The following is a 26829-nucleotide window of genomic DNA, read 5'->3' as shown; positions in this document are numbered from 1 at the left end:
TTAAAATAGCTTGTAATACTATTATCTCATCCATGCTCACTTTTCTGAGGTCTAATAATGTTCTAGGTATGGCAGTATTTGAAAGTATTTAAAGGATGACCTCATCAGGGGTAACTATTCAGATGAAGTGAGCAAAGGTCTCTGGAAAAGTTTGTGTGTTGATTCATCCTTCCCTTATCAGACCTAGCTTTTGTCCTACCAACTGGTTCTGCATGTGGTAATGACCTGATTCACTCTGTAAATAGATGAAGAATTCAAATCACTACAAATAAGCCACAGGGAAAGCAGCCCAAGGTTTATGATGCCATCTTAACTAGCACAATTTCTTAGAGCCATCTGAAGAGTTCGGGGGCCCTCTGATAATGAAATGCCAAAGCCCTCACCTCCTCCTGGCAGGCCTTGAGCCTCCAAGAATCTTTAAGGGTTAGATTGCTGCCAAAGTAAACAGAATATAGAATCTCTTTAACTTACCTTCCTGCCTTCCTCTAGTCTACTTTGAAATAATTAAGCATCTTTACTCACCGAGCAAGAAAATATAAGTGGCTTTTACAATTTATTTTAAACTAACAACATTAAAATTGACAGGACAAGTGAAAAATAAAAGGAAATACCATACAAAGCACCAGAATATGTAGTTCCTGGACAATCAAAACTGTAAACACTGAAATATGTTTTGTTGTTATTAAGAAAGTGTTTTCTGATACTGTGAGTAATCATGCCTAACACTTGAGGAGGCTAATTTATAACTAAAACTTTTAGTTAGTGACACCATAGGATCTGGTTAAACTGAGTGAGACTGAATTTCCAGTAGAGAAACAAAGATCCCTTAGCCATCATTTCCTCCCAATTAGGCAATAAGGGAACATCTGCGGCGGAACTGGGAAGAAAGTCTTGATATATATTCAGTGGCTCCTCTCCAAGAAGGAGTGCTTCAGGAGCTGAAGGGCAGAAGGTCGCTCATGCTGGTCCCTAAGAAGGCAAAAACACATTAGAAGCAGTAGCATCCAGTAATGAGAATGCTAATGAAATCTACTTAACTCAAATGCAAACTTTTAAAGATGGAAATACAACTTCTGGCCAGGCGCCGTGGCTCACGCCTGTAATCCCAGCACTTTGGAAGGCTGAGGTGGGCGGATCACCTGAGGTCGGGAGTTCAAGAGCAGTCTGACCAATATGGTGAAACTCCGTCTCTTAAAAAAAAAGAAAGGAAGAAAAGGAAGATACAACTTGTGATAGTCAAACAGGCCTGGGTTGAGTCCAGTCTCCAGTTTTTAACTGTGTAACCTTAAGCAAGTGACTAAAACTCTCCTCATCAGTAAGATGGAAACAATAATACCTAACTCATTGGGAGAATTAAATAACATATATACAACTTTTAAACAATAGCATGGTACTTGTTCGAAAAGTCATAGCTATTGTGATTGAAAACTATGCCCCATTTTCCATTGTACTTTTGTTCAATTTGTTTGTAGTGTAATTTACATACGGCAAAATTCTCACATTTAAAATTTAGAAGCATTAAAATCCAGAAATGAAAAGACTTTTAAAAATAGATTTTCAAATATGCTTTGGTGATTAATTTAAATAATTTCATTTTGGGCACTCCTGGATTAACATAAGATAAAGGGCAACAGTTCTTCAGTACTATTGTGGCATAGCTTTTTTCTTCAAGAAATTCAAAAGATTTTAGAAAGGTATCAGTCAATGAGCCAGTTAATGAACAAATGAGCTAATGAAATAGTCACTAATTAGCTGCAATGGCCTATTCCAGAGGCATTGTTTTGGTTCAGTTGGCTATCTTTTGATTTTTTTTTCAGATGCATAAATATTTATTAAGGCCTTAACGAACAAGTAACTTCCCCTACCCGTCATATTGTGCAACCACTTTTTTTATTGATAATAATGAGTTTATCATTTCTATGCATCAGGAACATTTCAAGTCCTCTCTTCTAGCTATTTGAAATACAGAATACATTGTTGTTAATGACAGTCACCCTGCTCTGTTATCAAACATTGGAACTTATTCCTTCTATCTAATTATATACCCATTAACCAACCTCTCTTCATCCTCTCTGCCCCACTACATACACACCCTTCCCAGCCTCTGATCACTATCTTTCTACTCTCTACCTCCATGAGATCAACTTTCGTAGCTCCCACATAAGTGTGAAAAGATGTGATATTTGTCTTATTGGACCTGGCTTATTTTACTTAAGATAATGAACTCCAGATCCATCTATGTTGCTGCAAATGCTAAGATTTCATTTTTTTAATGGCTGAGTAGCATTCTGTTGTGTATATATACTACGTTTTCTTTATCCATTCATCTGTTGAGGGACACTTAGGTGGATCCATACCTTTGCTATTGTGAATAGAGCTGCAATAAGCTTGAGTTCGCAGGTATCCCTTACACACAATAATGATTTTTCTTTCCTTTGGATAAATAGTAGGAGGATTGCTGGATCATATAGCAGGTAGTTCTATTTTTAGTTTTTTGAGAAGTCTCCATACTGTTTTACATAATGGCTGTATTAATTTACATTCACATCCAACAGTACATGAGTTCCCTTATCTATACATTCTTGCCAGCATCTGCTATTTTTTTGTGTTTTTTCTTTTTCATTTTTCTTTTTTTTTTTTTTTTTAAAGACCAGCATCCTATCAAGCTGAAAGCCTCAGGGGCTGACAGCTTTCCAGGCTGAAGGCTTTTTTTTGGGGGGGTGTTTTTAATAGTAGCCATTTTAAATGGGATAAGATGGTATCTCTTTGTGGTTCTAATTTGCATGTCCTTCTTGGTTAGTGATGTTGAGCGTTTCTTCATACACCTGTTGGCTATTTGTGTCTCCTTTAAAGACCTGTTTCTTGTTGAATGAACATTTTGCAAATATTTTCTCCCATTCAATAGGCTGTCTCTTCACTCTGTTGTTTCCCTTACCTTAAAGGCACAGGCAACAAAACCAAACCTAGACAAATGGAACTACACATTTAAGAGCTTCTGCACAAACCGATGCCCTGGAGTGTTTCCCTTATGTTTTCTTCTAGTAGTTTTATAGTTTTGAGTCTTATGTTTAGGTATTTAATCAACTTTGAGTTGATTTTTGTATATGGTGAGATAAGGGTCTAACTTCATCATGTGCATATGAATATTCTGTTTGCCCAGAACCATATATTGAAGAGAGTGTCAGTTCCCCAGTATATGTTCTTGGACCCTTTGTCAGAAACAAGTTGGTTTACATATGGAGATTTATTTCTGGATTCTCTATTCTTGGCTCTTTGAGCTCCTTTTTGGTTCTACACAGATTTTAGGATTGTTTCTTATATATTTCTGTGGAAAATTACATTGGCATTTGACAGAGGTTGCATTGATTCTATAGATGATTTTGGTTAGTATGATCATTTTAACATTATTGATTCTTGTGACCCATGAGCATTTGTTTGTGTCTTCAGTTTTTTACATCACTGTTTTGTTTATTTCATCAGTGTTTTGTAGTTCTCCTTGTAGAGGTCTTTCACTTCCTTGGTTACATACATCCCCAGTTATTTTATCTTATTTTCATAGCCATTTTAAATGGAATTGCCTTCTTGATTTCTTTCTCAGCTACTTCATTGTTGGTATATAGAAACACTACTGATTTTTGTGTGTTAATTTTGTATCCTGCAACTTTGCTTAATCTTTACTGAATCGATCTAAGGGTTTTGGTGGAGTCTTCAGGTTTTTTTAAATATAAGATCACGTTATCTGCAAAGAAGCACAGTTTGACTTTCTCTTTTCCAGTTTGAATGCCTTTTATTCTTTCTCTTGCCTAGTCACTCTGGCTAGGATTTCCAATACTGCGTTGAATAGGTGTGGTGAAAGTGGGCATCCTTGTCTTGTTCCAGTTCTAAGAAGAAAGGCTTTCACCTTTTCCATATTCTATATAATATTAGCTGTGGGTTTGTCATGTATAGTCTATTATATTGAGGTATGTTCTTTCTATGCCTAGTTTGTTGATACTTTTTATCATGAAGGAATGTTGAATTTTAGAAAATGCCTTTTCTGTTTTTATTGAGATGGTCATATTGTTTTTGTCCTTCATTCTGTTAATATGATGTATCATGCTTATCGATTTGTGTGTGTTGAACCATCGTTGCATCACTAGCATAAAACTCACTTGATTGTGGCATATTAACTTTTTGATGTGCTGTTGGGTTAGATTTGCTAGTATTTTATTCAGGAATTTTGTATCTGTTTTCATCAAGGATATTGGCCTATAGTTTTCTTTGTGTGTGTGTGTGTGTGTGGTTTTTGCATCCTTGTCTGGTTTTGGTATCAGGGTAATTCTGGCTTCATAGAATTAGTTAGGGAACCTTCCTTCTCAATTTTTTGAAATAATTGGAGGATAACTGGTGTTAGTTCTTCTTTATGAGTTTGATAGAATATGGCAGTGAAGCCATCCAGTCCTGGGTTTTTCTGTTAGGAGACATTTTATTACTGATTCAATCTCATTGCTCATTATTGGTCTGTTCAGGTTCTCTATTTCTTCCTGATTCAATCTTGTATGTGTCCAGGAATGTATCCATTTCCTCTTGGTTTTCCAGTTTGTTAGCTTATAGTTGTTCATAATGGTCTCTGATGGGTTTTTCATTTCTGTGGTATTAGTTGTTATGTCTCCTTTTTTGTTTCTGATTTTTATTTGGGTCATCTCTCTTTTTTTTCCTAGGTTAGTCTGGCTAGCAGTTTATTAATTTTTTTTTCTAAAAAATATGGAACGCTTCATGAATTTGCGTGTCATCCTTGCTCAAGGGCCATGCTAATCTTCTCTGTATCGTTCCCATTTTTTTATATGTGCTGCTGAAGCAAGCACAATTTTGCTTTTTTTAAACCAACTTCTCATTTCACTGATCCTTCATATTTTTTTCTCTATTTCATTTAGTACTACTCTGATCTTTATTATTTTTCTATTAATTTTTTTAATTTTATTTTTATTTGTTGTGGGTACATAGTAAGTGTATATATTTATGGGCCACGTGAGATGTTTTGATACAGGCATCCAATGTCAAATAATCACACCATGAAGAATAGGACATCCATTCTCTCAAGAACTAATCCTTTGTGTCATGAACAATCCAATTATACTCTTTTAGTTATTTAAAACTGTACAATTAAGTTATTAATGACTATTGTCTCCCTGATGTGCTATTAAATAGTAGGTCTTATTCAATCTAACTTTTTTTTTTTTCATTCCTTCCCTACCTGCTCCACCCCTACCCTCCTACTATCATTCCCAGCCTCTGGTAATCATCCTTCTACTCTATGTTCATAAATTTAATTGTTTTCATTTTTAGATCCCACACATAAGTGAGGACATGCAATGTTTGTCTTTTGGAGCCTGGCTTATTTCACTTAACATAATCTGATCTTTATTTCTTTTATTCTTCTAATTTGGGGTTTGGTTTGTTCTCTTTTTCTTCTATTTCCTCGATTATTTATTTAAATTTTTATACTCTTTCTAAAGACAGTGTCTTACTCTGTCATCCCAGCTGCAATGCAGTGGTGTGATCATGGCTCACTGCAGCCTTGAACTCTTGGGTTCAAGCAATCCTCCCACCTCAGCCTCCCAAGTAACCCAGCTAATTTTTTTTAAAAGACAAGGTCTCACTAAGTGCTGCTCAGGATGGTCTTGAACCCTTGGGTTCAAATGATCCTCTCACCTTGGCCTCTTACAGTGTAGGAATTACAAGTGTGAGGCACCGTGTCAAGCTAATCTTCATACACTTTTGATGTAGGCTTTTATTGCTGTAAACTTCCCTCTAAGCATTACTTTGCTATGTCACATAGATTTGGGTATGTTGTGTTTTGATTTTCCTTTGTTTTGAGAAATTTTTAAATTTTCTTCTTAATTTCTTCCTTGACCTGATGGCCATTCAGTAATATGTTGTTTAGTTTCCATGTATTTGTACAGTTTCCAAAGTTCCTCTTGTTATTGATTTCTAGTTTTATTCCATCGTGGCTGAAAAAATACTTGGTATAATTTTGATTTTTAAAAAATTGTTGAAACTTTTTTGGCAGCCTAATATATGGCCTATCCTGGAAAATGTCCCATGTGTTAATGGGAACATTTATTCTGCAGTTGTTGGATAAAATATTCTGTAGGTAACTGTTGTGTCTGCTTGGTTTAATGTGCAGTTTAAATCTAGTGTTTCTCTGTTGATTTTTTGTCTAGATAATCTCTTCAATGTTGAGAGTGGGGTGTTGAAGTCCCTATCTATGATTGAATTAGAGTCTATCTCTCTCTTTAGACCTAATAATATCTGCTTTATATATCTGGGTGCTCTGGTGTATGGTACATATATATTTAGAAGTGTTACATCCTCTGATGTAACATCAGAAGTGCTACATCCTCTGGGTGAATTTATCTCTTTATCATTATATAGTGACTTTGTCCCTTTTTATGGTTTTTGACATGAAATATATTTTATCTGATATGAATATAGCTACTCGTGCTCTCTATTGATTTCTAGTTGCATGAACTATCTTGTTCCATCCTTTCACTTTTAGTCTATGTGTGTCTTTACAAGTAAAGTGAGTTTCTTGAAGGCAGCATATTTTTGGGTTTTTTAAAAAAAATCTGTTCAGCCATTTTAATTGGAAATTTCTAATCCATTTATGTTCAAGGTTATTATTGATATGTGATGACTTATTCCCATCATTTTGTTAACTGTTTCTGGTTGTTTTTGTTTGTTTCTTTCTCTCTTGTTATCGTTGTGGTTTGCTGGTTTTCTGGAGTGTTAACATTTACGTCCTTTCTCTGCCTCTTTTGAGTGGTTTGCTCTACTAGTGAGCCAGTGAGTTTTACACTTTCATATGTTTTCATGAGAGATATGACCTTTCATAAAAAAAAAAAAAAAGGATATGACCTTTCACTTCCAGGTTTAGGACTCTCTTAAGCATTTCTTGTAGGGCCACTAACGGTGATGAAGTCTCTCAGTTTTTACATGTCTGTGAAAGACTTTCTTCTTCATTTTTAAAAGATAACTTTGTGCTGGGTATTTTTGGCTGACAGCTTTGTTTTTGCTTTTATCCCTTTCAAAACTTTTAACATATTATCCCATTCTCTCCTGGCCTGTAAGGTTTCTGCTGATAAATCCACATTAGTCTGATGGGGGTTCTTTTACACGTTGTTAGATGCTTTTCTTTTGTTGTTTTTAGAATTTTCTCTTTGTCTTTGACTTTTGACAGTTTGACTGTAATGTACATAGAGAAGACCTTCTAGGTTTTATCTATTTGTGGATCTCTTAGCTTCCTGTATCTAAATGTCTAAATCTCTTGCTAGGCCTGGGAAGGTTTCAGCAATTATTTCTTTATTTTATTATTAAATTTTTATTTTATATATATATATATTTTTTTAAGTAGAGATGGAATTTCACTATCTTGGCCAGGCTAGTCTCGAACTCCCGACCTCATGTGATTCACCCACCTTGGCCTTCCAAAGTGCTGGGATTACAAGCGTGAGCCACTGCACCCAGCCTATTATTTCTTTAAGTAGACCTTCTATACTGTTGGTCTTCTCTTCACCTTCTGGAACAACCAAAATTGTGTATTTGGTCCACTTATAGTTTTCCACATGTCATGTAGGCTTGGTTCACTTTTTTTTTCTTTATTTTCGTCTGAATGGGTTATTTCAAAAGATCTGTATTCAAGTTCTGAGATTCTTTCTCCTGCTTGATGTAGTCTATTGTTGAAGCTCTTGAATGAATTTGCACATGTGGTGTAACAGTCACTTCTTTTAATTTTTTGGATTGGCTTTCATAGGGGAAGACTTTTTCTTGAAGATGTATCTATGGTGTTGATTGGATAGGATGCTTTGGCTTTGATTCTGGGTGTAGGCAGTAGAGTGGTCTTGGTATGATTTCTTCAACTGTAAGCAATGCCAGTGCTGTCTGTAATTTCCTCAGTGGCCTAGTCTATGATTGTTAGTGGAATATGTGGTGAGGTTTTGCTGGAGACTGGCATGCCAGGTGGGCCAGGTTCCAGGGATGTGGAGTTGCAGTGGCTGTTGAGCCCCAGGGCAGGTTGGAGTCTGGTGTGGGCTGGACTCTCAAAATGGTGCCAGGCGTTAGCTGCTTATGACTCAGGGGTGTGTGGGACCTGGTTTGAGCTCCCTCTCTGGAGCAATGCATGGCCACATGGTTTCCAGGAAATCCACATTCTAGTCTCAGTGTCTGCAAGGACTAAAGCATTCTCCCGTGGCTAGGACTGCAGGAGTTCACTGTGAGAATGTGGACCACTGGGGATCTCTCACCGTTTCCCCACACTGGGGAGCCTCTCTGGCCTCTCAGCCAATCTCAAACAAACTGGCTGTCTTGCTTCCCTTTTCTTCCATGTCTCAGGTGTTTCCTGTCACTTCTCTGTTGATATCTAGTGTTCTCTCTTAGATGCTGTATTTGAAATGTGGTTATCTACTTGCCATTTTAGTTCTTTGTGGAGGAAGCAAGTCCCAGATGCCTCTGGTCAGCCATCTTGAAGCCCCTCCTTTTTTGATAATTTTGAAAGCAAGAGGGCCACCAGATCATTTTCCAGGTGAAAGTGGAAAATAAATACTTTTAAAAGTATTTCAGTTTGTGTAAAAATATTATATTTTGTGTCATAAAATATATTTTGTGTCATTTCAAAAGTAAAAACGAAAACAAAAATCCACAGGGTGCGGTGACTCACACCTGTAATCCCAGCACTTTGGGACGCCGAGGTGGGCGAATCACTAAGTCCAGAGTTGGAGACCAGCCTGGCCAACATGGTGAAACCCTGTCTCTACTGAAAAATACAAAAAATTCAGCTGGGAGCAGTGGCAGGTGCCTGTAGTTCCAGCTGCTCTGGAGGCTGAGGCAGGAGAATTGCTTGAATCCGAGAGGCAGAGGTTGCAGTGAGGTGAGATCGTGCCACTGTACTCCAGCCTGGGTGACAGAGCAAGACTCTATCTCAAAAAAAAAAAAAAAAAAAAAAAAAAAAAAAAAAAGATTATTTCACCATCTGGAGGCCCTTTCTCCTGCTTTCAAAATATGCATAAATCTCTCCCTTAAAAAAAAAATTCTGTCCTTGAACTGGATATCATTTCTAGCTACCACTGTCGCACCCCCCGACTTTTTTTTTTTTTTTTTTTTTTTGAGACAGGATCTCATTCTGTTGCCCAGGCTAGAGTGCAGTGGCATGGTCACGGCTCACTGTGGTCTCAACCTCCCAGGCTTCAGTAATCCTCCCCCTCAGCCTTCTTAGTAGCTGGGACTACAGGTGTACACCACCACGCCTTGCTAATTTTTAAAATTTTTGTAGGGACAAAGTCTCTACAAAATGTTTGTTGCCCAGGCTGATCTTAAACTACTGAGCTCAATGTTATCCTGCCTCAGCTTCCCAAAGTGCTGGGATTACAAGAGCGGGACACTGTGCCTGGCCCATCCCATTTTAAAAATTGCTGCCAAATGTCGCTAACAGGACTAAGCTCAGTGACTTTCTCCCAGTATTCTTAACCATTTGGCCCATTCCTCTATAGAAATTGTCCTCTCTTGAAATTAACCAAATTTAATGAGCTCATCCTTTTTGTCACTTCTGTAGCACTTGAAATATTCACTACTCCCTCCTACCTGAAACTCCGTCTGCTTAGATTTATGGGAAACTCTGTCCCCTTGTTTCTTCTTACACCTTGGGGCAACTCCCCGCCCTCCCTCCCTCTCTACCTCCGTTTTTCCCTTCCCTTCTCCAGTTATGAGCTAGACTTGATGCCATGCATTTCTGTTAGCTTCCTTTTCTTTCTTTCTTTCTTTTCTCTTTTTTTTTTTTTTTTTTGAGACAGAGTTTCACTCTTGTTGCCCAGGCTGGAGTGCAATGGCACAATCTCAGCTCACTGCAACCTCTGCCTCCCAGGTTCAAGCGATTTTCCTGCCTCAGCCTTCCAAGTAGCTGAGATTACAGGCATGTGCCACCATACCTGGCTATTTTTTGTATTTTTAGTAGAGACGGGGTTTCTCCATGTTGGTCAGGCTAGTCTCGAACTCCTGACCTCAGGTGATCCACCTACCTCGGCCTCCAAAAGTGCTGGGATTACAGGCATGAGCCACTACACCAGGTACATTTCTGTTAGCTTCCATTGTGAGCATTTTCAAAAATATTTTCCTTAGCCCTATAATTTTTTATGACTCTAGCTATCAACCTTATAATGACCATTGTTTTGGAGACAGGGTCTCGCTGTGTCCCTCAGGCTGGAGTACAATGGCGCCATCTTGGCCCACTGCAGCCTCAACTTCCGGGGTCAAGCAGTCCTCTCATCCTCTCACTCCAGCCTCCTGAGTAGCTGGGACTACAGGCATGCACCACCATGCCTGGGTAATTTTTGTATTTTTTGTAGAGATGGGGTTTTGCCATATGGTCCAGGTTGGTCTCCATCTTGAACTCCAGGACTCAAGCAATCCATCCACTTCAGCCTTACAAGTGCTGGGATTACAGGCATAAGCCACCACACCTGACTGTTATAATATTTTTTAAATGTGTACTTCTAATCTTAATTGCTTTTCTGAGCTCCAATTCCACAGTTTCAAATGTCTCCTTACATGGGATGGGGAGGGTTTAGCTACCTCCCCTGTTCTTCTCTCATAACTGTGATTTTTCCCATTATCCAGACTCAAAACTGTGAAATCCTATCATCCTACTCCATTACCAAGTCTTGACTCACCTTTCTCTGAAATTTTCTGGAATCCTTTACAATCTCACTGCTTCTACCACCATCAGCATCCAAGCTCCAGATTTCTGCAGAACTTTCTAGTCTCAAGCAGCATCCATTCCAGGCCCATCGATACGTTGCCATCTGACCTGCCTTCCCAAAGACCCTTTCTTTATGGCCTTCTCTACCCAAAAATCTTTTGCAGCCCCCTCCTCCTTGCTGCCTATTGCAACGAAGCTAAACTCCTTGGCCTGACTTCCCAGAACTTAGCCTGTCCACAGGAGTACCCCCTTCATGCTTATTTGACTCAGCTTATCCAAGTTCATTCCTGTTTTATTTGGACTTTTCCTAGTCTGTGCCTGATTACCTCTATTTCTGAATCTTTAAGAGTGCCTCGCCCTTTATTTTCTGGCTATCCATATCTCCAAGGAGTATTGATACCAGGTGAAATGCTAGGGTCCTCAGGGTCTTCACCATAGAATTTAGGAGGTAATTATATACTCATATATGACTCTAATTAGGTAAGTATGTTAGTATTCTTCCTAATGATTATTAACTGTAAACTTCTAATTTTGTGCCCTACACTCTGCTAAGCAATTTATGTGCACTGTTTCACTTAACCTTCACATTAACCCTGTTAACTTATTGTTAGTGATGTGAATTGTATATTGCTTAATTTATGGAGCAATGGTTCAAAAGGAGAGCCATAAAAGATTCCACCCTTTCTCTTTAATCATGTAGGGGGTGTGTGTGTGTATGTGTGTGTGTATGTGTGTGTGTGTGTGTATTTAATCACAACTTGAAAGAAAATCAGAATAACGATTTCTAGCTGTGAGTCAATAATACTGGTGATTATTAAATTCAGAACAAAGCAACTACAATAGTTTTAAGAGTTAACACCAATCTCTAAAAGTAGTACTGATCTATAAGATATTCCAACACATTTATGCCCTTTTTGTCAGTTTGTTTTTTTTTTTTTTTTGGAGAGGATGGGCAGCTCAGTGACTAGGGAAGCTGTCCACAAAATCCACGCTGGGAAACCTAAGGTGTCTCTGCATGTAGCAATGCCCAGAACTGTAGCCCTGGACTGGCATTCCTGCCCTGGCCCATGTGATCCTGAAATCAGCCAGGACAGGCTGATACACATGTGCTGGGAGAAGCAGACAGACCCTGAAAGAGGGGCACCTTCATTGACAGAGAGGGTGACCTGCAGATTCTAAGATTCATTCAGAAAGGCAAAATGAACCCCCTGGGAGGTGGGGGTTGACATATGTGCTTCTTGAAAGATGGGACACTGGAACTTTTTATCTAGGGATAAGAAGGCACGCTTCCTTGAAAGACAGGAAATTGACTTTGAGTCTCAGGCCTTTCTTGTCCTCCAACTAAATGTTGGGTCTCGCCAGGTAGGTAGGTCTGGGACTGCTGGTGCGGTAGCCTAGAGTGGGCTCCAGCACCCGCAGCCCTACTGCTTAACCCACCCATGGGTACACACTTTAACTAGAGCCATCTCTCTGCTTTTATTTTATTCTTTGATTTACGATTTCATATGAGCAGAGAGTACCTGGCTAAAAATTTGAAAAGCACAGCATTAACCTCCATTACATTACATTACAGTTACAGTTCTAACATTTTGCCCAGAATTTAATTTCATAGATATGAGAGAAAAGAAGGAAGGGGAATACAGGCAATTTTCTAAGGCTTTTTGATTCACCAAACACTCCCCCACTTGATGCTTGAAATCTCCAATTAGACATTGGTTCAAAATGTTTCCCCACACTTTAAATTCAAGGAGATATCATTTCACCCTAGCCAGTTCCTAGGAAGATGTCTTATTGGTAAATAAGTACATCTTTAACAAACTTTGCAAACCCATTGCTTTGGGCAAGTATTGATAGAACTTGAGAAGACATTTAATGGAGGCACTTTCTACTTGAAGCATTGCCTCCTATACCCTGATACAACAATGAACACAATTACCCAATGTGACTAATTATGATGACTTTCAGTACAAAATCACTCTCTACTTGATTTCTCCCCAAAACAGAGCTTTTAATGGGCCATAACTTTCAGGTGAAATGTCAGCCACTTGGAATCTCTGGGAATTTATCCTCCTCATCTTGTTTTTAGTTTCTTACCTGGTCAGACACATGCGCACAAAGTCTGCTGCGTTTTCTGAAAAGTGGTCTGGTAAAGAAGGCATCAGCCCTCGGTGCGCTCCAATGTAAAACATGGTGGCCATCCTTTCCATGGAAGCCAGTGGAGGCTTCCCTGTAGCCATCTCAAACACAGTACAACCAATGCTCCAGATATCTGATTTCCTTCCATAGCCAGATTCATTAATGACTTCTGGGGCCAGCCAATATGGAGTCCCATGCATGGACTTCAGCATGTCACTGTGGGTGCCATTTACACCTGCCCAGGCCAAACGCTTGGCACAGCCAAACTCAATCAGCTTTATTATTCCAGTTGGCATGAGCATAACATTACTTCCTTTGATATCACGATGTACCACACAGTTCTCATGGAGATAAGCAACACCTTGCAGAATTTGTTTTGTATATTTACAGAACACCATCTCAGGCAATGGCCCAAAACGGTTTATAATACTAGAGATTGAGCCACCAGGAACAAACTCCATGAAAATGCTCACAGTATTCTCTTGCAAGCATGTCCCCAAATAGGCCACAATGTTGACATGTTTCAGTGCTTTGAGCAAATCTAGTTCTTCCTGTAGTTTCCGGTATTCCTTTTCAGTAGCTAATTTATCAGAGGTATCCAAAACCACCTGTTTTACGGCTATTAGCTGTCCTTGGCTAGTGAGACCACAGTATACCTAGAAGCAAACCAATATCTTGTTATTAAATTAATGACATAACTTATTCACAAAATGTCTCAGGTGACACTTGACTTTCCCTTCTCCTCCAAAACCCTTGTCTCTCCCTAAGTTGTTACCTCCCTTCCTAAATGCAAAGTATTTAAGCAAATTCAATGTTTCAGTGGAGCCAAGATGGGTATGAGAAATATGGTAAATGGATGTCACATTGACTTAAAATCAAGTGGCTTGGATTGGCTAGAATCCTGTCTTCATCTTTCCCCAGCTGCATAATTTGGGATAAATGAGTAATCTTTTGACTTCAGTTTTTCTCTTCTGTAAAGCTGAGGTAACAATACTTGACTCACAGATTTCTTTTTTTTTTTTTCTTTTCAGACAGGGTCTTACTCTGTTGCTCAGGCTGGCATGCACTGGCATAATCACAGCTCGCTGCAGCTTCAATCTCCTGGCTCAAGCAATCCTCCTGCCTCAGCCTCCTGAATAGCTAGGATCATAGGTGTGTGCTACCACACTTGGTTAATTCTGTGTGTGTCTGTATACTTTTTGTAGTGCCACCGTGTCTGGCCTTTTTTTCTTTGTCTTTTACTTTTTTTTGGAGACAAGGTCTCTCTCTGTCACCCATGCTGCAGTGCAGTGGCCCCAATCATATATCACTGCAGCCTCAAACTCCTGGAATCAGCCAATTCTCCTGCGTCAGCATCCCGAGTAGCTGGGACTACAGGCATGTGCCACCAGAGTAGGTTAATTTTTAAATTTTTAGTAAGGTCTTGCTACGTTGCCCAGGCTGCCTCATAGATTTTATTTATCTATTTATTTTATTTTTTTTTTGAGACAGGCTGGAGTGCAGTGGTGTGATCTGAGCTGACTGCAACTTCTGCCTCCCAAGTTCAAGCAATTCTCATGCCTCAGACTCTTCAGTAGCTGGGATTACAGGCGTGTGCCACCACACCTGGCTAATTTTTGTATTTTTAGTAGAGACGGGGTTTCACCATGTGGCTAGGCTGGTCTTGAACTCCTGACCTCAAGTGATCCAGATGCCTTGGCCTCCCAAAGTGCTGGGATTACAGGTGTGAGCCACTGTGCCCAGCCTGCCTCACAGATTTCTATGATGACCACATGAGATGGTGGTTTGGAAAGGCCCCTCACAAAATATGTAAAATAGAGGTAGTTTAGCTCCCAAGCTCTCTGGAGCAAGAAGGAGACAGGCCCTGGAAATCACCCTTATGATGTAATCTCAGTGGTTTTGTGTCTTCTCATCTTCTCATTGATTCCTGAAATGTCCCCAGCTGGAGACAGCACAAGTCTTATTTGGGAACCAGCCTTTTCTTTACTCATCTATGTAAATAACTATCTCAATTGCTAGGACTTAGATATATAATGTGTGTACATATTTATGAGGTATATATGACTTTTTTTTTTTTTGAGATGGAGTTTCACTTTTGTTACCCAGGCTGGAGTGCAATGGCGCGATCTCGGCTCGCCGCAACCTCCGCCTCCTGGGTTCAGTCAATTCTCCTGCCTCAGCCTCCTGAGTAGCTGGGATTACAGGCATGTGCCACCATGCCCAGCTAATTTTTTGTACTTTTAGTAGAGACGGGGTTTCACCATGTTGACCAGGATGGTCTCGATCTCTTGACCTCGTGATCCACCCGCCTCGGCCTCCCAAAGTGCTGGGATTACAGGCTTGAGCCACCGCGCCCAGCCTTATATGATATATTAATACACGCATAGAATGTGTAATGATCAAGACAGTATGTTCAGGACATCCATCACCTCAGATATTTGTCATTTTTTGTGTGTTGGGAGCATTTCTAATCTTCTAGCTAATTGGAAATTCACAATATATTGTTGTTAATGATAGTCACCCTACTGTGTTATCAAACACTAGAACTTATTTCTTCTATCTGACTGTATGTTTGTACCCACCTCTCTTCGTCCCCCACCTGCAAGATATCTTATGCAATTCACAAAATGTAAGGGACATCTTTTGTTTTTGCCATCCAGCAATGATTCTCCCAACTTCCAGTAACATATTGAGCTGTTGAAGGAAGATATTTCTTTCCCATTGGACTTGAACCTGGGAGAAGGAGAGGCTAGGAATGCAATGGTCACTGTATCACTATATGGTGCCTGAGAAACAGCCACACACAGGGAGACAGGCCAGATCCTGATGACATCGTCTGACCCCTGAAGCCACCCAGGCCCAGAGCCAGACCTATTCCAGAACTTTCAGTCACATAAAGCAATAACTGTCTTTTCCATCAATGGCTGGATTTTCTGTTACTTCCAACAAGTTCTAATTAAAAGAGTGCCTGCCAGAGGAAGCAGGGAGGTTGATTAGGGGAGCCAGAGGGGCAGAGGGAGGGACTGTGGAGGGGTGGGGAATGCTGGCTTCAAGTTTCCAGTTTTACTTACTGTGCCGTAGGCTCCCTTTCCAAGAATCTCACCCTTGGTCCATAGGATAGGTTCTTCAGACTTGAAACTGTTTTCAGAAAATGTCTTCTTTTCATTTGAGTTGAGAAATTTCTCCTCTGTGTCATGCATCCTGAACCCATTACTATGCCTCTGGAAGAATAAGACAGAAGGAAAAGTGACCATTAAACCAAGTCATTGGGATGGAGAGAAAGGGGTGAGTGTAGAGTCTTCTCAAATGTTCCTGGCTGTGCCCACTCTAATAGGTAACTTCTAGAGACACACGGCTCCCCCAAATGACCACATAATGTATTTTAGCTGTGTACTTCAGCCTTGTTAATTATACACATTTTAATATCACATCTTGCTCTGCATATTTTATAGGAAGAAGTCTTAGGCCTGTTCATCTCTAGGCCCACATGGGCCTGCAGCTACTGACCACTGTCTTTTGAGAATGACCTTTCACAAGCTCCCTATCATGATGGAATGTGTTAGTGTATGTCATCTCAGCCCCCTCACCTCAACTCTCTCCTTAAAATTCCCATTAAAGTAGTGAACAATCTGAGAGCAAATGCTCAGGTGTAGGGACTCTGGGAAATGCACACTTCATGTCTTCATATGAACAAAATGGTGAGCTACTTTGGGAGCTATGTTCATTTCTTTCCATCCCACATACCTAGAGCAATGTCTTGCCTATAATTATCTTTCTGCTGATAGTTGGAAATGATACGCTGTTGATTGAAAATGTCATCATTGTGGCTGGGCGCAGTGGCTCATGCCTGTAATCCCAGCACTTTGGGAGGCCAAGGCGGGTGGATCACGAGGTCAAGAGATTGAGACCATCCTGGTCAACATGGTGAAACCCCTCTCTACTAAAAATACAAAAAATTAGCTGGGCATGGTGGCATGTGCCTGTAATCCCAGCTACTCAGGAGGCTGAGGCAGGAGAATTGCCTGAACCCAGGAGGTGGAGGCTGCGGTGAGCTGAGATCGCACCATTGCACTCCAGCCTGGGTAACAAGAGCAAAACTGTCTCAAAAAAAAAAAAAAAAAAAAAAAAAAGAAAGAAAGAAAGAAAGAAAATGTGGTGGAGGCTGGGTGAGCTGAGATCGCGCCATTGTACTCCAGCCTGGGTAACAAGAGCAAAACTGTCTCAAAAAAAGAAAGAAAGAAAGAAAATGTCATCATTGAATAAAATACTGACTTATTTGAGTGGTTTTGTTGCATTGATTTAATCAAAGTTATTTCATTACAACGTCAAGCTAGCTAAATTCCAAAAGCTGGTCAGCATAATGAAAATATCTTAGCCTGAAAGTCAGAGGACCTGAATTCCAACCTTGTGATTAAACAATGAAACCTGAAGACCTACTCTTTAGCCCTGACCCTTGACCCTTGACCCAAACCCCCAAACCCCAACTCCAACCCTAAACTTAACCTTAACCCTTTACATCTGCCCAGATTCTCCAGCAGAAGCAGGGACCCTTGGCTCCCAGCTGTGCACCACTGCATCTGGCACAGGACTCCAAAGCAGTCCCCAAATAGGCACCTGAATGCCCACTGTGCCAGCCATGCAGTGGAAGCCCGCGCTATATTCTCACCTCCAGAACCAGGGCCCAGCGCCTGCATCAGGCTGCTCAGGGCTGAAGTGAGCTGGGACACCCAAGGTCTTCATGAAACCAAGGCTATCTCATGCCTCCTGTCACAGAGCAAGACGCAGATGCAGCAGCACTGCATGCCCCCTCCTTCCCTCCGCGGCAGCTCGGCAACCTTCCAAGTCAGGGGCCCTTCCCTGATGATGCTCAAAGCACAAAGCACTGGACTTTCACACAGTGAGGCTGCACACATTATTCTGTGTAGATGCCCACTTAGGCCACTGGGAGAAAGGGTGGTAGAAGGAACCTCATGTTGCCCTGTGATATACATGCTCTGGTTTATACGACTGCAAGCTATTTACGAGAAACTCAAGCTGAAACACTACTTGTTTCCAACGTTTTGTCAGCAGAGGATTTACAATGTACGCTCCCATACAAGCTAGCCACAGAGCACACTGACTACTTCCCCTCTTAAGTCGCTCTGAGGGCCTCCGCATCAGTCCTAGAATTGGAAGATTGGTGGAGAAGAACTGGGATGTTGAGGGGGTACTGGATACTTGCTGGACACCAGCCTCCCCTCACCTAAGCTTACAGACAGCCCAGATCCCGCCTGATAAATCAGAAATTTTAACACACACAACTCTCGATAGCAGGACTTACAGAGGCAAAACTCTAAGGCAAAGGATTGTCTCAACTCCTTGGTGTCTCAAGGAACTAAAACACTGCCTAGCACAGGTGCACCATCAGCCTTATCAGTAAATACGCCTCTATATTTTATTCATCTTTGATTGTGGAAGTGATGTGATAAACACAGTGGACTAACGACCTTTGAGATCTCTTCTCGGGATCCTATCTGGTGGACCCCCAGATCTGCCAACACAGAGAAGGCATCATAAACATGTGCAGGACAGAGGCCAGATAAAACTGTCTCTCAGCCTTAAAGTGGCCTGGCAGTCACAGGAACGGCCACGTGGGATCTGGCCCATACAAGGAGTCAGGCTTTCAGCTTGAGGCACCCCACTGCACCTGCAAAACCAAATTGTGCCTATCAAAGAAGAATCAGCCAGCCTACTCTCCCTAATGAAAGATTCTCCCCAGGGCCTGACAACTTGGTGGTAACTCCTCCTTCCTCAGGCTTGGTCCCAAGGTACAAGACCACGTGCACCAGCAGCATGGGTCAGCAAGTGAGCAGAAGCCAGAAAAGGGCAGGCTGGAAGGCAAGGACCCCCTGAAGATCAGGAGAGAGGCCGTCTAGGTACCATGGAGCAGTTACATCAGACTGGAACATGTCCCATTTACAGGAGACTAGGAAACCCCAGCCTCACCCTCACCTGGGGCTGACACCGTTTTAGGCCTCAGCCTGTCTGCAGCCAGGCGCTCATGAAAACAGCATGTTGCCCCACATCACCTTGAGCTGTTTGCTGGCGCTCTCAGGGTTCGAACCAATAATAGAGCCTTGAGCCTAAAATCCCAGGTGGTAATCCAAGAGCGATATCTGCGTGACACCCCTCCTCCTCCACCCTCCATATCCAAGCGATCACCAAGGATACAAGCCGGCCAAGCAAGGTAGCTCACACCTGTAAGCCCAGTACTTCAGGCAGCTGAGGCATGTGGATCACCTGAGGTCAAGAGTTCGAGACTGTTCTGGCCAACATTGGAAAACACCATCTGTACTAGAAATTCAAAAATCAGCAAGGCATGGTGGCAGGTGCTTGTAATCCCAGCTACTTGGGAGGCTGAGGCAGGAGAATCACTTGAATCTGGGAGTCACAGGAGGCAGTGATTCGAGATCACACCACTTCCCTCCAGCCTGGGCAACAGAACAAGACTCTGTATCAAAAAAAAAAAAAAAAAAAAAAAAGAAAGAAAACACAAAAATTAGTATAGTTTTGTCACCAGCAAAGGGGTCTTGTTCCAGACCCCAACAACAGGATTTTGAATCTCACATGAAATGGAATTTATGGTGACTCACAGAGTCTAGTGACATTAAGAGTTTATTAGCCACTACTAAGTGACAGAGCAGGGAGTCCTCAGAAAGCAAGAGGAGGAAAGCACCTGTTTCAAAGAAAAACATTTTTTCTTGAGATGGAGTTTTACTCTAGTCACAGTGACACGACCTCAGCTCCCTACAACCTCTGCTTCTTGGGTTTAAGAACTCTTCTGCCTCAACCTCCCAAGTAGCTGGGATTACAGGTGTGCACCACCACACCCGGCTAATTTTTTTTTTGTATTTCCATTCCATTTTAATTTATTTTTGTTATTTATTTTATTCCATCCCCATAGAGACTGCCAAAAATTGCCAATGCTGACTATATTTCCAGTCATCATGGTGGGATATTAGGAAAATTTTCAATTAGCAATAATCGCGCCCTGGATAAACCTCATTGGCTACGATACTGCCACTGTGCAAAGCTATATTTTTGTATTTTTAGTAGAGACTGGGTTTCACCATGTTGGCCATGCTGCTGTCCAACTCCTGGCCTCAAGTGATCTGCCCTCCTTGTCCTCCCAGTGTGCTGGGATTAAGTAATCACACCTGTGATGCCAGCACATTAACGTACAAATAGCATTACTTAACATTTGTTTATATGGGTTATTAAGAACAGTGTTGTCTCTTATAAAGGATTGTGATCAGTTTGTGTCAGGCTATTAGTATTGTTAGTTTTCTATGTCACTACTGATTTTAACAATAATTTATGAGTGTACTGTTATCTTTAAAGTAAAACTTATTTTTAAATTAAGAATGTTTTTTGCTTAAAGTATTGGTATATATTTATAAGTTTGGGGTCTTTATTTAGTTATTAACTTGTTCCTGCAACCATAAATATTTTATAACCAAAGGTGCTCAATCCCTAAATATATAATCCAACAAATTTAACGTGTGTGTGTGTGTGTGTGTGTGTGAGAGAGAGAGAGAGAGGAGGGAGAGGGAGAGAGGGAGAGAGAGAGAGAGAGAGAGAGAGAGAGAGAGAGAGAGACAGGGTCTGACTCTGTCTCCCATGATTGAGTGCAGTGGTGCAATCATGGCTGGCTCACTGCAGCCTCAAAGTCCTAGGCTCAAGCGATCCTCCAACCTCAGCCTCCTGGGTAGCTGGGACCACAGGCACGAGCCACCACGCCAGCTAATTTTTATATTTTCTGTAGACATGGGGATCTTGCTATTTTCCCAGACTGGTCTTGAACTCCTGATCTCAAGTGATCCTCTCGCCTTGGCTTTCCAGAGTGCTGGGATGACACTCGTGAGCCCTGCACCCTGCCCAGATTTAGCTTTTTCTAAAGCTTTTATTTAAAATAAAGTCACTGTGGTTAAGATGCCTCTGGCAGTTTTGCATTTTAAGTGAAAAGACGATGTTGAGTGAATTTTTCCATCAGTTGTAAAACGTGCATCCATGTTTATTTCATTCCTATGGTTTTCAATTAATTGTCCCTTCTTCCTTTTTATAAACACATGGGCTAGAGGGCTTCGTGTCAGTTTCCATTTCCAGAACGATGACGCTGAACACTCTGCGCTCCGACTTCAAGTGGTGCAGAAGGACGGCCACAAGAGGGCGCACGGCCACAAGAGGGCGCACGGCCACAAGAGGGCGCACGGCCTCGGCCAGCGCTGTGAGCGCGAGGGCCCTGCAGTGCCCCGGCCGCCAGCAGAGGGCGCGCTGGAGCAAGGCGGCGTAACTGCCTGATGGCCAGGCTCCTCTAACAATCAGAAGCCCGGCTTTACATAGGCTGACAACTCCAGATACGACACGTGAAAGGGTCTTGGGGTTACAGTTCTAGAAATTACATGGGAAAGGGTCTTGGTCCATGGAGTAGGTGTGGGGTGGGGGCTTGAACTCGTGTAAGTTAAAACAACACCTTCCGGAAAGATTGCCCCATGCCATGCCTGCGATCTGTAAGGTGGTGCCCGGTCGGCCAGCCTTTACTTCTATTGAAATGCAGTGTGGAAGTCGAGGGGGCGGTGATCTTAGATGCTTGGGTCTCTCACCAGGTCACCTCCTCCCTGCACACAGCCACTCTCCCACCTGGGCTACTTTCCAGTCTCACTCAGAATCGCTCTGAGAAACTGTGGAAAGAGGACAGCTGTGGAGCCTCTCCCTTGTCCAAGTCACTCTGCTGAGAGACCAGATAACTCGTCTCACTGGACCCTGGACCACCCTGGGAAGAATACTTCTGCCCCTGTATTTCAGACAAAGACTATGAGGCGGTCAGGCACGGTGGCTCACGCCTGTAATCCCAGCACTTTGGGAGACCAAGGCAGTGGATCATGAGGTCAGGAGTTCCAGACCAGCCTGGCCAAGATGGAGAAACCCCGTCTCTATTGAAAACACAAAAATTAGCCAGGCATGGTGGCGGGCACCTATAATCCCAGCTATTGGGGAGACTGAGGCAGGAAATTGCTTGAACCCGGTGTCAGGTCTCCATATGCAAACCTGGAACCTGAAAGTCTGAACTCCTGCTTGCCTCCTGATTGTCTCCCACCCACCGACCCCCACCTGACTCCCTAAATTCACCATTGTCCCTGAGCACCCAGCAGAGCTTCCCTGGACAAGCCCCTCACCCAACCCTGCCATCTCAACTCTTCTTCTGAATGTGAATAGCCCTCACCCATCCTGTCATCTTAACTGCTCTTCTACCTCACCCCAGCCGCCACTATAACTGAACTGGGGGTCATGTACCCTCCTTGCCCCTAACCACCACTGTAACTGATCTTACCTGTGACTTTCCACTGCCCACCCCAAACCTGTAAAACCAATTCCCATCCCACTACCCTTTGCTAACGCCCTTTTCGGCCTTAGCCAACCTGCACCCAGGTGAATAAACAGCCACGTTGCCCAACCAAAGTCTGTTTGGGGGGTATCTTCATTCAAAGCGTGAATTTTCAACATTTTGGTACCAAAACCCGGGATGGGGGAACTCCTACAGGAGACCAAACCCCCATCCCTGCTCTTGTGCTCCCTCCATGAAGAGATCGACCTACCGACCCGGGTCATTAGACCAGCCCACACACACACCACCGGCTGTTTTGGTAAGCAGTCTCTCTTTTTTGCTTTCCCATTCTTTTATCTTTTCCTTTCCACTTCCTCCCCCTTCCAGTGTCATCATTTTTCCACCACAAACACAAGGAAAATCAGGTAAACCAGGTTCTTCCGTGAGATTCGGGACCCGAAAAACCCTATGTAGGTCATGGATCCTGGGACCCAGGTTCCCAGGGGTTGGGCTATCGTGGAGACGTTCACCCTAGTCACTTGCCCACCAGGCTCAGGGCCGATATTGGTGGCAGGTCAACATACAGGACACTCTCTTTGACTGCTCACCAACGACGAGGTTCAACCCAGGCTCACTGAGGGATGCCTGTTGAGCGGCTGGGTTGCGTGCCTATTCTCCTTGTCTCTGCTGTCTTTCCAGAACCCTGGGCAATCGCCCATCCTCTATCCCTCCCTCCTCCCCGCTGGCCTGTGTTCTAAAGAACCTCAAACCTCTCCAACTGTCCCCTAACCTAAAACCCAAACGTCTCTGTAAACACTGCGTTCTCTTTACTGGGCCACTGCATGGTCACAATACAAGTTAAACAATGGTTCCAATTGGCCAAAAATTGGCACCTTTCACCTCTATTTTATGAAATTAAGACAATTTTTGTCACAACATGGGCAAATGGTCTGAAATTCCCTACGTCCAGGCATTTTTTTTTACACATCAATCCCTCCATAATCTCTACTCCTCTTTGCTTCCGTCTGCCTCTCCTTCCTCTGCGGGTTAGCCAGACTCCTCCCTGCTCATCAACCTTCTGACCTTTCTCCTTCCCACCTGTGAACCAGGCCCTCATCCAGGACCTAAACCCACCCCAGATCCTTCCTCCTCTTCCTCTGCCCACAACCCCCCTCCTCATGCCCCTCCTGTCACCTCCCCACCTCGTATGCGGCCCGACTTACAGTTAATCCTGTGGCTGCCTCCTGCACCCCTGCCTGACAATCCCCCTTCCAGAGGTGGCTGGAGCCAAAGGCACAGTTAGGGTGACGTTCCTTCCCTTTATCTGACCTTTCCCAAATCGACCACCGGTTAGGCTCCTTTTCATCAGATCCTCCAATACTCTTCACCCAGTCCAGTAATCTCACCCGGAGTGAATTAAACGTCACCCTTACTTCCACTCTCACCCCTAAAAAATGCTTAATATGCATTTTATCACCCAGTCAACCCCAACATTACAAAAAGGTACAAAATTAAAATCTGGCCCTCAAACCCCACCCAGGGAATTAGGCAACCCTACCTTCAAGGTGTTCAATAACAGGGACAAATCTGCCCGGCTGCACATCTCAGAACTGCAGACACTGCCTCCTCCGTAAGACAAACCTCAGCCACGCCACCGGCCCACAGAGACTTCAGAGCACCCAGACTGCAGCGCGTCCAGCCGACCCCCCGGACCTTGCTTCACGTGTCGGAAACCTGGCCACTGGGCCAAGGAATGCCCTCAGCCTGGGACTGCTCCTGAGCCTTGCCCCGTCTGTGCGGGGCCCCCACAGAAAGTCAACTGTCCGACCCAGGTCGCTGCTCCCAGGGCTCCTGAAGCTCCAACCCTCGGCTTGGCGGCTAAAGACGGATGCTGCCCGACCATCTCAGAAGCCCCCTGGACCTTCACAGATGCCACACTTAGGGTAACTCTTACGTGGAGGGCAAGTCCACCCCCTTCTTAATCAGCACAGAGGCACCCACCCTACGCTGCCTTCTTTTCAAGGACCTGGCTCCTTGGCCGCCATGCTGTTGTGGGAATTGACGGCCAGGCCTCCAGGCCTCTCATAACTCCCCACGCCTGGTGTCAATCAGGCCAGCGCTCCCTTCCACGTTGTTTCCTGATCATCCCCACCTGTCCGGTTGCCCTGTTAGGCCGGGATATCCTAGGGAAATTGTCTGCCTCCTTGACTGTTCCTGGGCTATGGCCATGCCTCATTGCTGCCCTGCTCCCCAAACCCGCACCTCCCTCAGCAGCTCCCCTATGTCCCCCAACCTTAAGCCTAGGGTATAAAACACCACCTTCCCATCCGTTGCTACAAGTCACTCACCCCTCCTCATCCCCTTAGAACCTAACCACCCTAACCCTGCCCAGCCCTGTACCCCATCCCACAGCAGCCTTTAAAAGTAAAGCTTGTTATCACCCGTCTATTGAAACATGGCCTTTTAATTCACCCTCCTGCTTCTTCAGCGTCTGTACTCAAAGGGGCATCATGTATCCCCTTCCGAAGCCCAAATTTCTTCCCATCTTTCATAATCTTTCGCCAGCATACACACTCTCCCCCTGCCAACCACATCCAGGAAATTTCCCAAACCCCAACCCCCTCCATCAAACAACAGCTCATCTCCTTCCTGGATGTGGTTGCTACTTCACCTCAGGATACCAGGTTTGGCTATTCTAACTAAGCTGTTGTAAAAACTCACTAAAGAAAACTTATCCAACCCTATTAATCCTAAATCCTTTCCTCACTCCTCCTTTTGCTCCTTAAAAAACAGCTCTAAAAGCAGCTCCCTCCCTAGCTCTCCCCAACGTGTCTCAACACTTTTTCATTCTATACTTCTGAAGTCCAGGGCTGTGTGGTTAGGATTCTCACATAGGAGCCAGGCCCATGGCCTGCAGCCTTTTCATCCAAACAACTTAACCTCACAGCCCTGGGCAGGCCCTCAGGACAGCACAGCAGCAGCTGCCACCCTGATACTCTTAGAATCCCTCAAAATCCCAGCACTTTGGGAGGCCGAGGCAGGTGGATCACGAGGTCAAGAGATCGAAACCATCCTGGTCAACAAGGTGAAACCCCGTCTACCAAAAATACAAAAAATTAGCTGGGCGTGGTGGCGCGTGCCTGTAATCCCAGCTACTCAGGAGGCTGAGGCAAGAGAATTGCCTGAACCCAGGAGGCGGAGGTTGCGGTGAGCTGAGATCGCGCCATTGCACTCCAGCCTGGGTGACAAGAGCGAAACTCCGTCTCAAAAAAAAAAAAAAAAAAGAAACAGGTTATAAATGACAGAGGTTACCTGGTTGAAGATGGAACAGGGATATGTATTTAGGATTTATTAGGTGATAGAGAGCTGCTTGCTTCAGATCTGCGGTGTCAGCCTACTTCAACGTGATAGGTGGCATTCATGTGACACACATTCCCACTCGTGTTCACTGTGTTATGTGTAGTTCCCAGCAAACTGGTTGTATCTCTGCTGCCTTTTCCTTAGAAATGTAAGGGCAAGAGTAATGTCTTAGGAATAATCTTGATTATTCATGAATGATTGTTCATGAACTTGACTATTTTAATTTTCATTAGTATAAATTCCTTGCAGCACACCAAAAACTGAGCTGCTTTTTTATGATTCACAATGGTTGCTTCTAACTACTTTATTATGGCAACGTTCATTATCAGCCCTGTCGCGCTATTTAACATTCACCTTGGCATCAGTATAAAAGTTGATACTCTCATGCACAGACAGACGGTCTTCTATCGGTGGCTTTCTCCCTAGCCCTGGAGCGGTCTCTGTATCCAGACTCCATATTGAGTCTTGCCTCCTCAGCACAACGTAAGAGAATCTATGTTGATCACACCTGATGTGAAAATCTATGTTGATCTCTTGCCACCCATTTGCCACACATCGCTGCATAACTTGAAAGTCAAGAACTTTTGATTTAGAATTGCTGTTCAGATCATCCTTAATATTTTCATGGCATCAAGCAATAGCAAGAAGAGATTACACGTATCAGCAGTATGCTCTAAATGTGGAAGTAATATGCTGATCTCCATAAGATAAAACAGGAGCTTGCAGGTGTTTGACAACACATATTATTTTAAGCTGATAATATGCCGGGAGTAGGTGCTGGGGGGTACAATGAACAAACTGGATAAATATCTCTGTCCTTATAAAATGTACATCCCAGTGATTAATGATTTACTATAAGATCATTTATAATGTGTAACAACCAGGTTAAAAATCTATTGTGATTTTTTTGGTAGCAGTGTCTGAAAGCTTTGAAATTCTAAAAAAGAAAATAAAGGAATTAGAAACGTTTAAATTGGTGCATTTAGATAGTGTATTATGTAAGTGACTAATACACTTACATCCCAAAAGTAAGATATTATCCCAAAAGTAAGTATCCCAAAAGTAAGATATTAGAGATTCCAATTTAATCATTAAAAGTAAATACTTTCAATATTGACCTTATCCTTATCAAAAAGTGTACTATTATAGTGACAGGGCATGCAATCTCAAAATCAACAACATTCATGTAAATTGATAAGTTGATATTATATCAAATAGAAATCTCATAGTGAGGCAGGCC

The 26829-nt window shown here is 42.8% G+C and overlaps 1 protein-coding gene and 2 non-coding genes across 3 annotated transcripts; all 3 read right to left on the bottom strand.

Moving 5' to 3' along the window:
* Positions 1–540: 540 nt before the first annotated feature.
* LOC141584703 (mitogen-activated protein kinase kinase kinase 19-like) lies at positions 541–17559 on the bottom strand. The gene is made up of 5 exons (XM_074400183.1): positions 17532–17559; positions 16453–16523; positions 15937–16086; positions 12824–13521; positions 541–969 (listed from the first exon to the last, which is right to left on the bottom strand). The coding sequence occupies exons 1-5, from the start codon at positions 17557–17559 to the stop codon at positions 903–905; spliced, it is 1014 nt and encodes a 337-aa protein (XP_074256284.1). The 3' UTR covers positions 541–902.
* LOC120364398 (U6 spliceosomal RNA) lies at positions 4738–4844 on the bottom strand. Its single transcript, XR_005579660.2, has one exon. It is a non-coding gene; the product is annotated as a U6 spliceosomal RNA (small nuclear RNA).
* Positions 17560–19799: 2240 nt separating the features above from the next.
* On the bottom strand, positions 19800–19939 carry LOC141584719 (U4 spliceosomal RNA). Its single transcript, XR_012517924.1, has one exon. It is a non-coding gene; the product is annotated as a U4 spliceosomal RNA (small nuclear RNA).
* Between the last annotated feature and the right edge of the window lie 6890 nt (positions 19940–26829).

The sequence above is a fragment of the Saimiri boliviensis genome, chromosome 5, assembly GCF_048565385.1.
Source record: "Saimiri boliviensis isolate mSaiBol1 chromosome 5, mSaiBol1.pri, whole genome shotgun sequence".
NCBI classification, from domain to species: domain Eukaryota; kingdom Metazoa; phylum Chordata; class Mammalia; order Primates; family Cebidae; genus Saimiri; species Saimiri boliviensis.
Note: the sequence above shows the minus strand (reverse complement) of the source record. Positions and strands in the feature narration are given on the sequence as shown.

Excerpts from the sequence above, each read along its gene's own strand:
- LOC141584703 (XM_074400183.1), bottom strand. The coding sequence starts at position 17,559 with ATGCAGGCGCTGGGCCCTGGTTCTGGAG. Across the intron at positions 16,524-17,531 it reads GCTGGGCCCTGGTTCTGGAG|AGTCCCTACACCTGAGCATT; the intron begins GTGAGAATATAG and ends TGCATTTCCCAG. Across the intron at positions 970-12,823 it reads GTGCGCATGTGTCTGACCAG|GGACCAGCATGAGCGACCTT; the intron begins GTAAGAAACTAA and ends TTGCCTTCTTAG.